General features: G+C 48.3%; 1 protein-coding gene across 2 annotated transcripts; it reads left to right on the top strand.

Moving 5' to 3' along the window:
• Positions 1–326: 326 nt before the first annotated feature.
• CTXN1 (cortexin 1) lies at positions 327–11,719 on the top strand (the record flags this gene model as incomplete). Of its 2 annotated transcripts, XM_081846510.1 has the most annotated exons (3): positions 327–709; positions 9,757–9,866; positions 11,303–11,719. In XM_081846510.1, exon 3 carries the CDS (start codon positions 11,399–11,401, stop codon positions 11,717–11,719), a length of 321 nt encoding a protein of 106 aa, XP_081702636.1. In that variant the 5' UTR covers positions 327–709; positions 9,757–9,866; positions 11,303–11,398. The 2 variants fall into 2 exon arrangements, with proteins under 2 accessions (XP_081702636.1, XP_081702637.1); XM_081846511.1 differs by lacking the exon at positions 9,757–9,866.
• Between the last annotated feature and the right edge of the window lie 1,369 nt (positions 11,720–13,088).

The following is a 13,088-nucleotide window of genomic DNA, read 5'->3' on the forward strand; positions in this document are numbered from 1 at the left end:
TAATGTTTGATGTATTATAGTATTTTAATATTTTTTTGGAAGCCACCCAGAGTGGCTGGGGAAGCCCAGCCAGATGGGCGGGGTAGAAATAATAAATTATTATTATTATTATTATTATTATTATTATTATTATTATTATATTTATTTAGGAAAAAAATAAGGAACAGCAGAAAGAGGTTGCTGGATGCAACCTGGTGATAAAATAATGGTCATTTATAGCTTATGAAATCCGCAAGACAACCAACCCGAACTGACTAATTTGGATTAACTGAGTCGTGGGCTTCGTCATTCCAGCAGAAGGCGGATGAAACTCTGCTCCCGCCCCCCATAAAAAAACTCCCAATTTTTGAGCAGCGACAGATGGGCTCCAGCATCACTGCTGCCACGAGTGACACGCCACCCCCTCCTCTCCTTTTCTCATCCACGGACTTTCTGTGCTCCCCACCCAAGTCACGACTCAGCCCTGGGCGACGCAGCCGCCGCTGTTTCCCTCCCTCCGGTTCTGCAAAGATGAGTTTTCTTCTCCCAGTGCCCCCTTTTTGCTTCTGCAATTGATGCTTGTGTCTCCATAGGAACCGTCTGGGGGTGTCTGAGAAGCACAGTTTTCTTCCGTACGGTCTTCTCCAGGGGAAAACGGTGCCTCCTTCATCCTCAAGATGACATGTGGCGGGCAGCGAGGCTGATGGACGGGCACTGCCTTGCCCAACAGGTACGTGCCACACTTTTTTCTCGCCCTCCAGAAGTTTTGGGCAATAGAGTGGGGCAGGCGGAGGAGAACCGGGTTTGGTCCGTATTTTAAGCAGAGCCACGTGATGGGCATCTTTTGGTCTAGAAGCGGATCAGAACGTCGTCGTTCTTGGAATTTTGCACCTCTCTGAATTTTGCGACAAAAGAATGTGCAATTCTGCACATCCCCTCCTTATTTTACGATAAATACTTAGAAATACTTAGGTTTCCAACCATTCATGTATCCAGGCAGTTTCTGATGTTAAGACTACCCACTGAAACGAGTAGGACTAATTAGGACTAATTGAAATTAATTGGTGTGGTCGCTAATTTAAGCGGCTGTACTCCGAGTTTAATTTAGCGGGATACCTCGCAAAATATGTCTTTAAATGCCTGGGGTTGTATCCAGCTGGCTGATAAGACCCTTTAAAAGGAATCAAATTAGACATGCCTATTAACTTCAATGGGTCTACTCTGAGTAGGGCTGGCATTGGATACCACCCACATTAGTCAGAATAGACCCACTGAAATGATCGGGCTTTAGTTAGGCATTGACTTCAATGGGTCTACTCTGAGCAGGACTGATTTGACTGCAGCTTATTTGACTTTTTGTGACAAAATATGTATTTGAATATAAATCTTGTCTGTCCTTTTTTGTTGTTGAAAACACACACACACTATTAATTTGGAAATGAGACAGAGTGAAGCTACGGACGCTTGCAAGATTGACTTGGATTGGGAACAGACTGATCTGTCCAACTCAAGCCGTATATGACAGTAATTTCCTGAGATACGTGCCAGGGCATGAGAAAATGGCTCGATTATTGCAAGGAAGAAATGTTTTCCATAAAAAAAAAAGTTTCTGGGACTCCTAAAGCAGGAGGTTGCTTGTCGCCTCCCTGAATGACTTGTTGCTCTGAAGTAGTCTCCCCTAAAAAAATAATAATAGCGCTTTTTTGGGCACAGCACCCAAAAACGCACATTTAGGAGCTTTGTGCGAGGTCACAGCCCTGAAAATAGTGCTTTTTCCGGGGGAAATCGCTTGCAGGATCAAGCGTCTCACTTGGAGTTGTCCTTGGTGCTGAAACTGTTGAGGGGCCAGGCCTGAGCCCTGACGCTGGCAGATGGGATCCCACAGAACCACCTCCTGCAGAACCAAGGCATTTCCAGGTCCTTCACATGTGTGTCCCCCTGATTGCCAGTCCAGTGGCACAAAGAGAGGACCAGGTGGGATGCTATGGAGCATGTAAAGAGTGCCTGTCATCAGGCCAGAGAGTTGGCCCTTTAAGAAACTAACTTCCCCTACCCCCAAGGTCTAGGAGAGGTACTCTGGGGAGAGAGACTCCATGTGATGGCCTGGGATTCGGACTCGGAGGCCGAACCTGTGGGATCCCAGCCTTCACAGGATTCCCCGCCTCCAGAACCAGCTGAGCCGAGACTGGGGCTTTAGCCTGAAGGGTCCTCACCTGTGCTGGATCCTCAGGTGCAGGCACCAGCTGAGTCCGCTCTGGCTCCTGAGGTGATGGAGGACCCAATGCCTGCAGGTGCTCCACTCGCAGCACCGTCAGAGGAAGCTGAGGTTGCCTCTGGGTCCCGGAACCCTCCAGCCTCTCTTGAGCTACAGAGGCTCAGGGCAGAGAGGTGGAGGGAGCTAAGTTCCCGCAGGAGGAGTGCTCGCCTCCAGGCCAGGAGAGGCGAGTCACCTGTGGACCGGGGCTGCCCTATGCCTCGGGGCAGATAAAAGCCAGCCAGCCCCAGTCCCAAGTTGTGGGAGCAACGTTGTTGGTAGCCTGTCCCTGCCTGCACCCTGTCCTGCTCCTCTGCCGGAGCTCCTGACCCCACCCGACTCCCTGACTTGGACCCAGCTTCAGCTTTGACGGACTGTCTCCCTACTGCACCCTCGACCTCGGACTGGACTTGGACCTCGCCTCATGGTTAACCCTTGGGACCAGCACACCCCACTTGCTTTTAACCAAGGGTGTGGGACTTCTGGTTTGTGGGCCAATTTTGGCCTGCCAAGGGTTCCATGTTGCCCCGCAATGCCATTTCCCCCAAAGCACACACACCGGTTCATCCGCTGACATCACTGGCTGATGGGAAGGCATGGTTCGATCCTGCTGGGGTGCATTCCCTGCCGGGAACACGCCAAGGAAGCAGACCCCCACGGCCAGCGAATTAGGACCCTCCACAAATCAACTAACAAGCGAAGGGTTCGATTCTGTGTTGCCGGCGTGTTCCCTGCGCATGCCCAGAAAGGTTCCAAGAGAAAGGGCCCCTTTGCAAACAGCCCCTTGCTGCCCTTGGGGGGCTTCAAAGCACAGCAGCACCTGATGTCGCCATGGTGCCGGGTAATTGACAGGTGGGCGGGGCTGCCCACTTGTCCAGAGTTCGGAGCGAAGGCTCTGGCCCTCCGTTGCTCTTAACCTTGGTGGGAGCAAGCGTCTCACTTGGAGCTGTCCGTGGTGCTGAAACCCCTGAGCTGCCTTGAGCCGAACCAGAACAAGATGCCACCTCTTCCGGGTTGAGTAATTCGGCATTGCTCAGACCCCCTTTGAGCGGAGGCAACAGGAATATTTGTCCTTGGAGGAGGGTAAGGTAAAGGTAAAGGGACCCCTGACCATTAGGTCCAGTCGCGGACAACTCTGGGGTTGCGGTGCTCATCTTGCTTTACTGGCCGAGGGAGCCGGCGTACAGCTTCCGGGTCATGTAGCCAGCATGACTAAGCCACTTCTGGCGAACCAGAGCAGCGCACGGAAACGCCATTTACCTTCCCGCCGGAGCGGTTCCTATTTATCTACTTGCACTTTGAGGTGCTTTCAAACTGCTAGGTGGGCAGGAGCAGGGACCGAGCAACGGGAGCTCACCCTGTCGCGGGGATTCGAACCGCCGACCTTCTGATCGGCAAGTCCTAGGCTCTGTGGTTTAACCCAAAGCGCCACCTGCATCCCTTTGGAGGAGGGTGCCTGTTGCCTACTCTTAAACCCATGAATCCGTGTTCATCTTTTTTCCAGTCCAGGAAGCGGTTCAGAAAACGTCAGGTAGCTCCCACTACCATTTGTGTTACTTGGGACCCTTGCCAGATGGGTCATCATCTTCCAAACAATCAGGCATCAGGCTGAATCAAAATTACTTTTTGTGCTTTCAATTCTGCCTGCTTTTTTATAATCTGATCTGCATGTGTCATTGAAATCTTGGCTTGTCACAGAGCGGAGAATCATTTCGATTTATTTATTTGCTCCTCGTCACCTCCTGCCTTTGCACCAAATGGTGCTTGTTGAGTCCTGCTTCACACGCGAAGATCGGCCAAAAAACCAAACTCCCACACTGTGCGAAAAGTGATCAATTCCGTCTTGCACGGGCCTTTCTGATGATTCATGCGCGAACGTCAGTAATGTTCATATGGGGAAAGAGCGGAGGACATGCTGCATAGAAAAAAAGACTGTACCAAAATTTGCGTTTTTTAAAATAAAAAAGAGGAATGTGTCAGTTCTGCGGCAGAAGAAAAATAGATAATTCAGAACTTCACCACCTTCACAAAACAGTGTTGTTAACCGTAGCCTTGCTCTGTCTGCGTGCATTTAACTCCCCTTTTTCGGAGCGAGATAAAATGTCCTGCATTTAGGGGGATAAAATGAAATATCCTAAGCCCATGAATTCAGGAAACAGGACTTGGTTGTTCTAACAGGGCATAAACTGATCTGTGAGCCAGCAGTGTGATTTGGCTGCTAAATTAACTAATGCCAACAGAAAGACAGGGTCCCTGTGTTCAGAAATAATATTTCTCCTCTACACTGGCCAGGCAGTTTACGCTGGTTTCTCATGTCCAGTTCTGGGTGCCCCATTTTAAAGAGGACATGGAACGTCCAGGGCAAGTCCAAAGGAGGGAGGCCAGGGTGATGAGGGGTAGAAAAACTGGGTGTGTTTGGGATTTTGGCTGAATATTAAAGTAAAGGTAAAGGGACCCCTGACCATTAGGTCCAGTCATGTCCGACTCTGGGGTTGCGGCGCTCATCTCGCTTTATTGGCCAAGGAAGCCGGCGTACAGCTTCCGGGTCATGTGGCCAGCAGGACTAAGCCGCTTCTGGCGAACCAGAGCAGCGCACGGAAACGCCGTTTACCTTCCCGCTGGAGCAGTACCTATTTATCTACTTGCGCTTTGACGTGCTTTCAAACTGCTAGGTTGGCAGAAGCCGGGACCGAGCAACGGGAGCTCACCCCGTCATCTCAGGGATTCAAACCACCGACCTTCTGATCGGCTGAATATTAGAAAGTCCCTAATGGTAAGAGCTGTCAGGCAGTGGACAGGGGCGTGCAATATTTCACCCCAGATATTTCAAGCTGAAACTAGGCATCTGCTTGCCAGGGATGCTATGTCTGCAGTTTGTACCAAGCAAGAGGTTGAATTGGATGTAATAATAATAATAATTTTATATATACCCCGCCCATCTGACTTGGTTTCCCCAGCCACTCTGGGCAGCTCCGAACAGAACATTAAAAACACAATAAAAGATCAAACATTAAACACGTCCCTAAACAGGGCTGCCTTCAGATGTCTTCTAAATGTCAGATAGTTGTTTATTTCCTTGACATCTGATGGGAGGGCGTTCCACAGGGTGGGCGCCACCACCGAGAAGGCCCTCTTCCTGGTTCCCTGCAACCTCACTTCTCACAGGGAGGGAACTGCCAGAAGGCCCTCGGCGCTGGACCTCAGTGTCTGGGCTGAACGATGGGGGTGGAGATGCTCCTTCAGATATACTGGACTGAGGCCGTTTAGGGCTTGAAAGGTCAGCACCAACACTTTGAATTGTGCTTGGAAACGTACTGGGAGCCAATGTAGGTCTTTCAGGACCGGTGTTATGTGGTCCCAGTCCCCAGTCTGGCTGCCGCATTCTGGATTAGTTGTAGTTTCCGGGTCACCTTCAAAGGTAGCTTTAGAAGACATCTGAAGGCAGCCCTGTTTAGGGCAGTTCCCTCCCTGCGAGAAGTCAGCTTACCAGGAACCAGGCAGAGGGCCTTCTCGGTGGTGGCGCCCTCCCATCAGATGTCAAGGAAATAAACAGCTATCTGACTTTTAGAAGACACCTGAAGGCAGCCCTGATTAGGGAAGTTTTTAATGTTTGATGTTTTACTGTGGTTTGAATATTCTGTTGGGAGCCGCCCAGAGTGGCTGGGGGGGGGGGCGGCCAGATGGGCAGGGTATAAATAAAATGTGGGTCCCCTCCCAACTTCACGATTCTCTGAGAGGCACTCGGGAAGCTTATCCCTGATAGGATGGATTTCTTTTCCGACTCAGCGGGTGTTTTCAATCAGCTGCCGTGTTTCCCCCAAACGAAACCTTAATCCCATAAACCGGAGCCTTGGCTATCTCCAAAGGTCAGGATTATAGATTAACGCAACAGAAGGATTACAGCGAGGGGCGGCAGGTTGCTAGAGATAGTAAACTCTGTTCTCATAAGGAGATGCCATGAGGGCGATCTGAGCTGGAGGCGGTGGCTTAAATTCTGGATTTCAAACATCTCTCCTGCACCCTGGGCACGCTTAGGAAAAGCGTTCGCTCTCCCCGTGCAAGATTTAGGGTTCTTTCGCACGGACGGCAGCAAATCAAGGTGAGGTTTGGGGATGTTAAGCTTTGCATGCCGATAAGATCGACTCTGGCGGGGTTGGGACATGGAGGGTGAGATAGCAGAGCAAAAGGACACCTGCTGTGCATGTAGAAGGTCCAGGTAAGACATCGAAAGGCTCTGGTTTGAAACCCTTCTGCTCACATGGAGTTAGGAGCATGAGAAGTTGCCTTGAACAGAGTCAGACCGTTCTTCGATCTAGCTCCATACTGTCTTTGTTGTTGTTTAGTCGTTTAGTTGTGTCCGCCTCTTCGTGACCCCCTGGACCAGAGCACGCCAGGCACTCCTGTCTTCCACTGCCTCCCGCAGTTTGGTCAAACTCAGGCTGGTAGCTTCGAGAACACTGTCCAGCCATTTCGTCCTCTGTCGTCCCCTTCTCCTTGTGCCCTCCATCTTTCCCAGCATCAGGGTCTTTTCCAGGGAGTCTTCTCTTCTCATGAGGTGGCCAAAGTCTTGGAGCCTCAGCTTCACGATCTGTCCTTCCAGTGAGCACTCAGGGCTGATTTCCTTCAGAATGGAGAGGTTTGAACTGTTAGAACCCAGCTCTAAGATACTTTCAAGAATGTATAACTTGCTGCTAAAATGGAATACACAGGATGAAACGGTCAAATCAGCTATGATAAAATGGGCACAGGACATAGGGTACAACATAATGTTTGCTGACTGGGAAAAGTTATGGACCACAGGTTTGAGATTTACGGCATGTAATGCCTTGAAAGAAAACATTATGAAAATGATATATAGGTGGTACATGACTCCAGTCAAGCTTGCAAAGATATACCATTTGTCTGACAATAAATGTTGGAAGTGTAAAGAAGCTGAAGGAACATTCTTTCACCTCTGGTGGACTTGTCCTAGAGTGAAGGCTTTCTGGGAAATGATATATAATGAGCTGAAAAAGGTATTTAAGTATACCTTCCCTAAGAAACCAGAGGCCTTTCTTTTAGGCATTGTCGACCAGAGTGTGCAAAAGAAGGATCGAACTTTTTTTATGTATGCTACAACAGCAGCAAGGATACTCATTGCCAAATGCTGGAAAACTCAAGATTTGCCCACGCTGGAAGAATGGCAGATGCAACTGATGGACTATATGGAAGTGGCGGAGATGACTGGCAGAATCCGAGACCTGGGAGAAGAATTGGTGGAGGAGGATTGGAAGAAATTCAAGGACTATCTACAAAAATATTGTAAATTGTATGAATGTTAAAGAAAGATGTAAGATTAGTAATAGTTCGGCTCCAACAAATTAGTTATAAGAAATACAAATCTAAATGCAATTGAAAGAAAAGACAAATTTTGGAAATTTGAGATTTAATATTGGAAAACTACATCATATGAATTGAAATAGGTTAATAATTTGCTAGCAAAATCTATGAGTTTAGAATGCAGGAACAAGAGATGTGAGGAAGTCCAAAGATGAGAATGAAATGTGGATATTGGAAAACACTATGTTATTATGTATGTTTTTTATTGTTTAAACAAAAACTTAATAAATATCATTATATATATATATATATATATATATATATATATATATATATATATCAGAATGGAGAGGTTTGATCTTCTTGTAGTCCAGGGGACTCTCAAGAGTCTCCTCCAGCACCAGAATTCAAAAGCAGCCATTCTTCGGTGATCAGCCTTCTTTATGGTCCAGCTCTCACTTCCATACATCACTACTGGGAAAACCATAGCTTTAACAATACGGACCTTTGTTGGCAAGGTGATGTCTCTGCTTTTTAAGATGCTGTCCAGGTTTGCCATCACCTTTCTCCCAAGAAGCAGGTGTCTTTTAATTTCGTGACTGCTGTCACCATCTGCAGTGATCATGGAGCCCAAGAAAGTAAAATCTCTTACTGCCTCCATTTCTTTCCCTTCTATTTGCCAGGAGGTGATGGGACCAGTGGCCATGATCTTCGTTTTTTTGATGCTGAACTTCAGACCAGGCTAACCTTATCCATACACAAATATGCCGTTAAGACATGATTTGCAAGCAAAAAGACCATGGGAAGGCTTTCCCCATTTGCCTCCCTTACTGCAGAGGAATATTTGAGGTCATTGGGAGAGTCAAACTGGCTTCAGGATGGGTCTCCCGTACTATTTCAGACACATGGTTCATAAATTTAGATATGTGTGCATTTATGAATATTTATTCTATATAAAAACTGCTTCTTATAGCAACCCCTCTCTCCCTCTCCCCTGACAAAAAGCTCCTTTTGGAAACACATGCAACCCATTTTGATTGTGTTCCTTTATCTCCATCTCTCCATCTCTCTTTGTCTCTCTCCCTGTCTTATACAGTCATTAATATCATTTATTTTTTTTAAGTTACTAAGGGAACAGGACTTTTAATAAACGCGAATGAAATTGAGTATTTCAAACCAAATGAAGTCGAAGTTCTTGCTGGCAAAGGAACTGTTTATTCCATGAAATACAAAATGATAATTTAAGGAAAGGAGGTGTTGAGTGGGCGATTGGGGAAAAAAGGCATTATATATGCTTTTCATTAGCCGTTGGAGAATTCGCCTTTAAAGCGGGGGTTTCTTAACACTCTGGGCAGCTCCCAACAGAATATTAAAAACACGATAAAACGTCAAACAATAAAAACTTCCCTAAACAGGGCTGCCTTCAGATGTCTTCTAAAAGTCAGATAGTTCTTTATTTCCTTGACATCTGATGGGAGGGCGTTCCACAGGGCGGGCGCCACCACCGAGAAGGCCCTCTGCCTGGTTCCCTGTAACCTCACTTCTCGCAGGGAGGGAACCGCCAGAAGGTCCTTGCAGCTGGACCTCAGCATCCGGGCTGGACGATGGGGGTGGAGACCCTCCTTCAGGTCTACTGGGCCGTTTAGGGCTTTTAAGGTCAGCACCAACACTTTGAATTGTGCTTGGAATCATTCTGGGAGCCAATGGAGGTCTTTCAGGACGGGTGTTATATGGTCCCGGCGGCCGCTCCCAGTCCCCAGTCTGGCTGCCACATTCTGGATTAGTTGCAGTTTCCGGGTCACCTTCAAAGGTAGCCCCACATAGAGCGCATTTCAGTAGTCCAAGCGGGAGATAACCAGAGCATGCACCACTCTGGCAAGACAGTCCGCAGGCAGGTAGGGTCTCATCCCGCATACCAGATGGAGCTGCCCTGGACACAGAATTGACCTGCACCTCCATGGACAGCTGTGAGTCCAAAATGACTCCCAGGCTGCGCACCTGGTCCTTCAGGGGCACAGTTACCCCATTCGGGACCAGGGAGTCCTCCACACTCGCCTGCCCTGTGTGTCCCCAAAACAGCACTTCTGTCTTGTCAGGGTTCAACCTCAATCTTCTAGCTGCCATCCGTCCTCCAACCGAAATGACTAGGTCCTTCTGGGACACAGTTACGGTGTCTTACAACCCATTCATTGTCTCTTTTGCAGCCTCTCAGCCTGACAACGATGTTGTACTGATGTTGGAGAAGAAGAGATTGGGTGCAGTAATTTTTCCTCTGGTTCTAGAGTTGCTAGCCTTCTGGAACCACAACGGGAAGGTATGGGGACATACAATCTCCCCTCACTTCTCTCTCTCTCTCTCTCTCTCTCTCTCTCTCTCTCTCTCTCTCTCTCTCTCTCCTTTCCTCCTTTCTTTTTATATTGATTTTTTATTACCTTTCAGAAATTTTAACAAATCAACCTTAATACCTGTACATGTTTCTCTTAACGGTTTGACTTCCCACCATGGGTGTAGCCAGGAATTTCGTTAGGGGGAGCAGGTTTTTGTTTGGGGGGGGAAGAACCTCAGATTTGCATTGATTTTTTATGGATATTGATTGATTGGGGGGGCAGCTGCCCCCTTGTTTCCCACACTTATTTACACCCCCCCCACTGCATTATGTAGCATAAATCTAAATCTCATACTACTTTACAATTGTGGTCATTTCTCCTCCGCTGCCCAGATTTCAAATCCTGCTTGCGACTTCACTTAAAAAAAAGTTTATATATATTTATTTAAAGTTTATACATTTCATTAGTTTTACAATCGTTTTAACATTTCCAAACTTCCTTCCATTAGCACCTTAGAGACCATCTAAGTTTGTTATGGGTATGAGCTTTCGTGTGCATGCACACTTCTTCAGTTGCCAGTACCAGGTATCTGAAGATACCAGATATCATTTCCCAGAAAGCTTTTACCACCACATACGGTAAAAAGACCCTCCTTCCAAGAAAACTTTGTTGTTGTTGTTTAGTCGTTTAGTCGTGTCCGCCTCTTCGTGACCCCCTGGACCAGAGCACGCCAGGCACTCCTGTCTTCCCCTGCCTCCTGCAGTTGGGTCAAACTCATGTTCGTAGCTTCGAGAACACTGTCCAACCATCTCGTCCTCTTTCGTCCCCTTCTCCTTGTGCCCTCCATCTTTCCCAACATCAGGGTCTTTTCCAGGGAGTCTTCTCTTCTCATGAGGTGGCCAAAGTATTGGAGCTTCAGCTTCAGGATCTGTCCTTCCAGTGAGCACTCAGGGCTGATTTCCTTCAGAATGGATTGGTTTGATCTTCTTGCAGTCCATGGGACTCTCAAGAGTCTCCTCCAGCACCAGAATTCAAAGGCACCAATTCTTCGGCGATCAGCCTTCTTTATGGTCCAGCTCTCACTTCCATACATCACTACTGGGCAAACCATAGCTTTAACTATACAGTGGTACCTCGGGTTAAGTACTTAATTCGTTCCAGAGGTCCGTTCTTAACCTGAAACTGTTCTTAACCTAAAGCACCCCTTTACCACCGGAACCTGATTTCTGTTCTTATCCTGAAGCAAACTTCTTAACCTGAAGCACTATTTCTGGGTTAGCAGAGTGTATAACCTGAAGCGTATGTAACCCGAGGTACCACTGTATGGACCTTTGTTGGCAAGGTGATGTCTCTGCTTTTTAAGATGCTGTCTAGGTTTGTCACTTTAATAATAATAAAACAACCCACCCTCTTATTTCCGCAGGTGACTGGGGTGTTTGGTCAGCGGCCCGACATTGTCATGGAGTAGATCTCTGGAAAGGAAGTTCCTTCAACCCTAAAAAATCACACACACACACACATGATCCTGGAAGATGCTTGCTGCCTGACACAACCCCTGGCGAGGAGTTTTCGCCGTGCTGCTGGGATGGACAACGCTTCGACGCTCGATTATGAGCTCCTGTCCCCGGGGCGAGTGGAGCCCGTCCCCAGCCCTTTCGGGATGGACGCGGAACAAAAGACGGTCTTTGCCTTCGTCATCCTCCTGCTGGCGTTCTTGGTGATGCTGATGGTTCGCTGCTTCCGCATCCTGCTAGACCCTTATAGCCGGATGCCTGCTTCATCCTGGACCGATCACAAAGAAGGGCTAGAGAGGGGGCAGTTTGATTATGCCCTGGTATAGCTCGGGTGCAGGGTTTCCAGGGGAAGCGAAGTCGCTGTTTTCAAGGGGGGCGGTGGGGTTTTTATTTGGGTACGGGCAGGGACGGGGGGGGGGGTAGTTTTCTGTTTCATGAAGTCTTAAGCAACCACGGGAAGGTGCCCGTTTCAAACCATAGCTGTCAACTTTTCCCTTTTCTTGCAAGGTATCCTATTCGGAATAAGGGAATTCCCCTTAAAAAAAAAAGGGAAACGTTGACAGCTATGTTTCAAACACGGCATCCGCCGAGCTTCTCAGCGCAGGTGAAATAAATGCTAAACCACAAGGTTTCGGGACAAACTGAATAGTGCTCCGAACCAAATTGGGTGTGTGTGTGTGAAAATCTGTTCGGAATTTCCTTTGAAATCCGCTTCGCCGGAGAGAGGCTGAGAATCTCAGATCTGATCCAACTCCTTGCCCGTTTTCTGTGTTGCTAGACGGGGGAAGAGGCATGACCTGAAATGTCTTGTGTTGTGGGGGGTAGGGAGATGTAGGGGGTGGGTTGGGGTGGGCAAAGGGTGGGGTAGTGCCATGGGGTGGCGGCGAAGGAATGTTTTGACAGCGAGGGGTGGAGGAGAGCTCTGAGGTCTCGAGAGAGGAAGGGCATTGAAGGTGGCTTAATTGGTTTGGATTGGAAACCAAAGCTGTCAACATCCATACCCTCTAACATTTCTCTGATAGAAATAGGGATCTCCTATTGCATAGTAAGGGACGCGGGTGGCACTGTGGGTTAAACCACAGAGCCTCGGACTTGCTGATCAGAAGGTCGGCGGTTCGAATCCCCATGACGGGGTGAGCTCCCATTGCTCGGTCCCTGCTCCTGCCAACCTAGCAATTCAAAAGCACCTCAAAGTGCAAGTAGATAAATAGGTACCACTCCGGTGGGAAGGTAAACGGTGTTTCCGTGTGCTGCTCTGGTTCACCAGAAGCGGCTTCGTCATGCTGGCCACATGACCTGGAAGCTGTACGCCGGCTCCCTCGGCCAATAAAGAAAGATGAGTGCCGCAACCCCAGAGTCTGCCACGATTGGACCTAATGGTCAGGGGTCCCTTTACCTTTATTCCTTAATAATAATAATACAGATAACCAGAGCATGCACCACTCTGGCCATACAGTCTTCGGACAAGTAGGGTCTCATCCCGCGTACCAGATGGAGCTGGGAGACAGCTGTCCTGGACACAGAATTGACCTGCGCCTCCATGGACAGCTGTGAGTCCAAAGTGATGGAGGATTTGTGGCCTTCTGGACCTTGGTGGACTACAACTCCCATCCTTCTTGACCCAGCTGGCTGCTGGGAGTTGTAGTTCAGCCACATCCGGAAGCTGCCAGGCTGGCTGCCCCCGGTGTATCTTGG

This window comes from Podarcis erhardii (genome assembly GCF_964252035.2).
Source record: "Podarcis erhardii genome assembly, chromosome: 18".
NCBI lineage: Eukaryota > Metazoa > Chordata > Lepidosauria > Squamata > Lacertidae > Podarcis > Podarcis erhardii.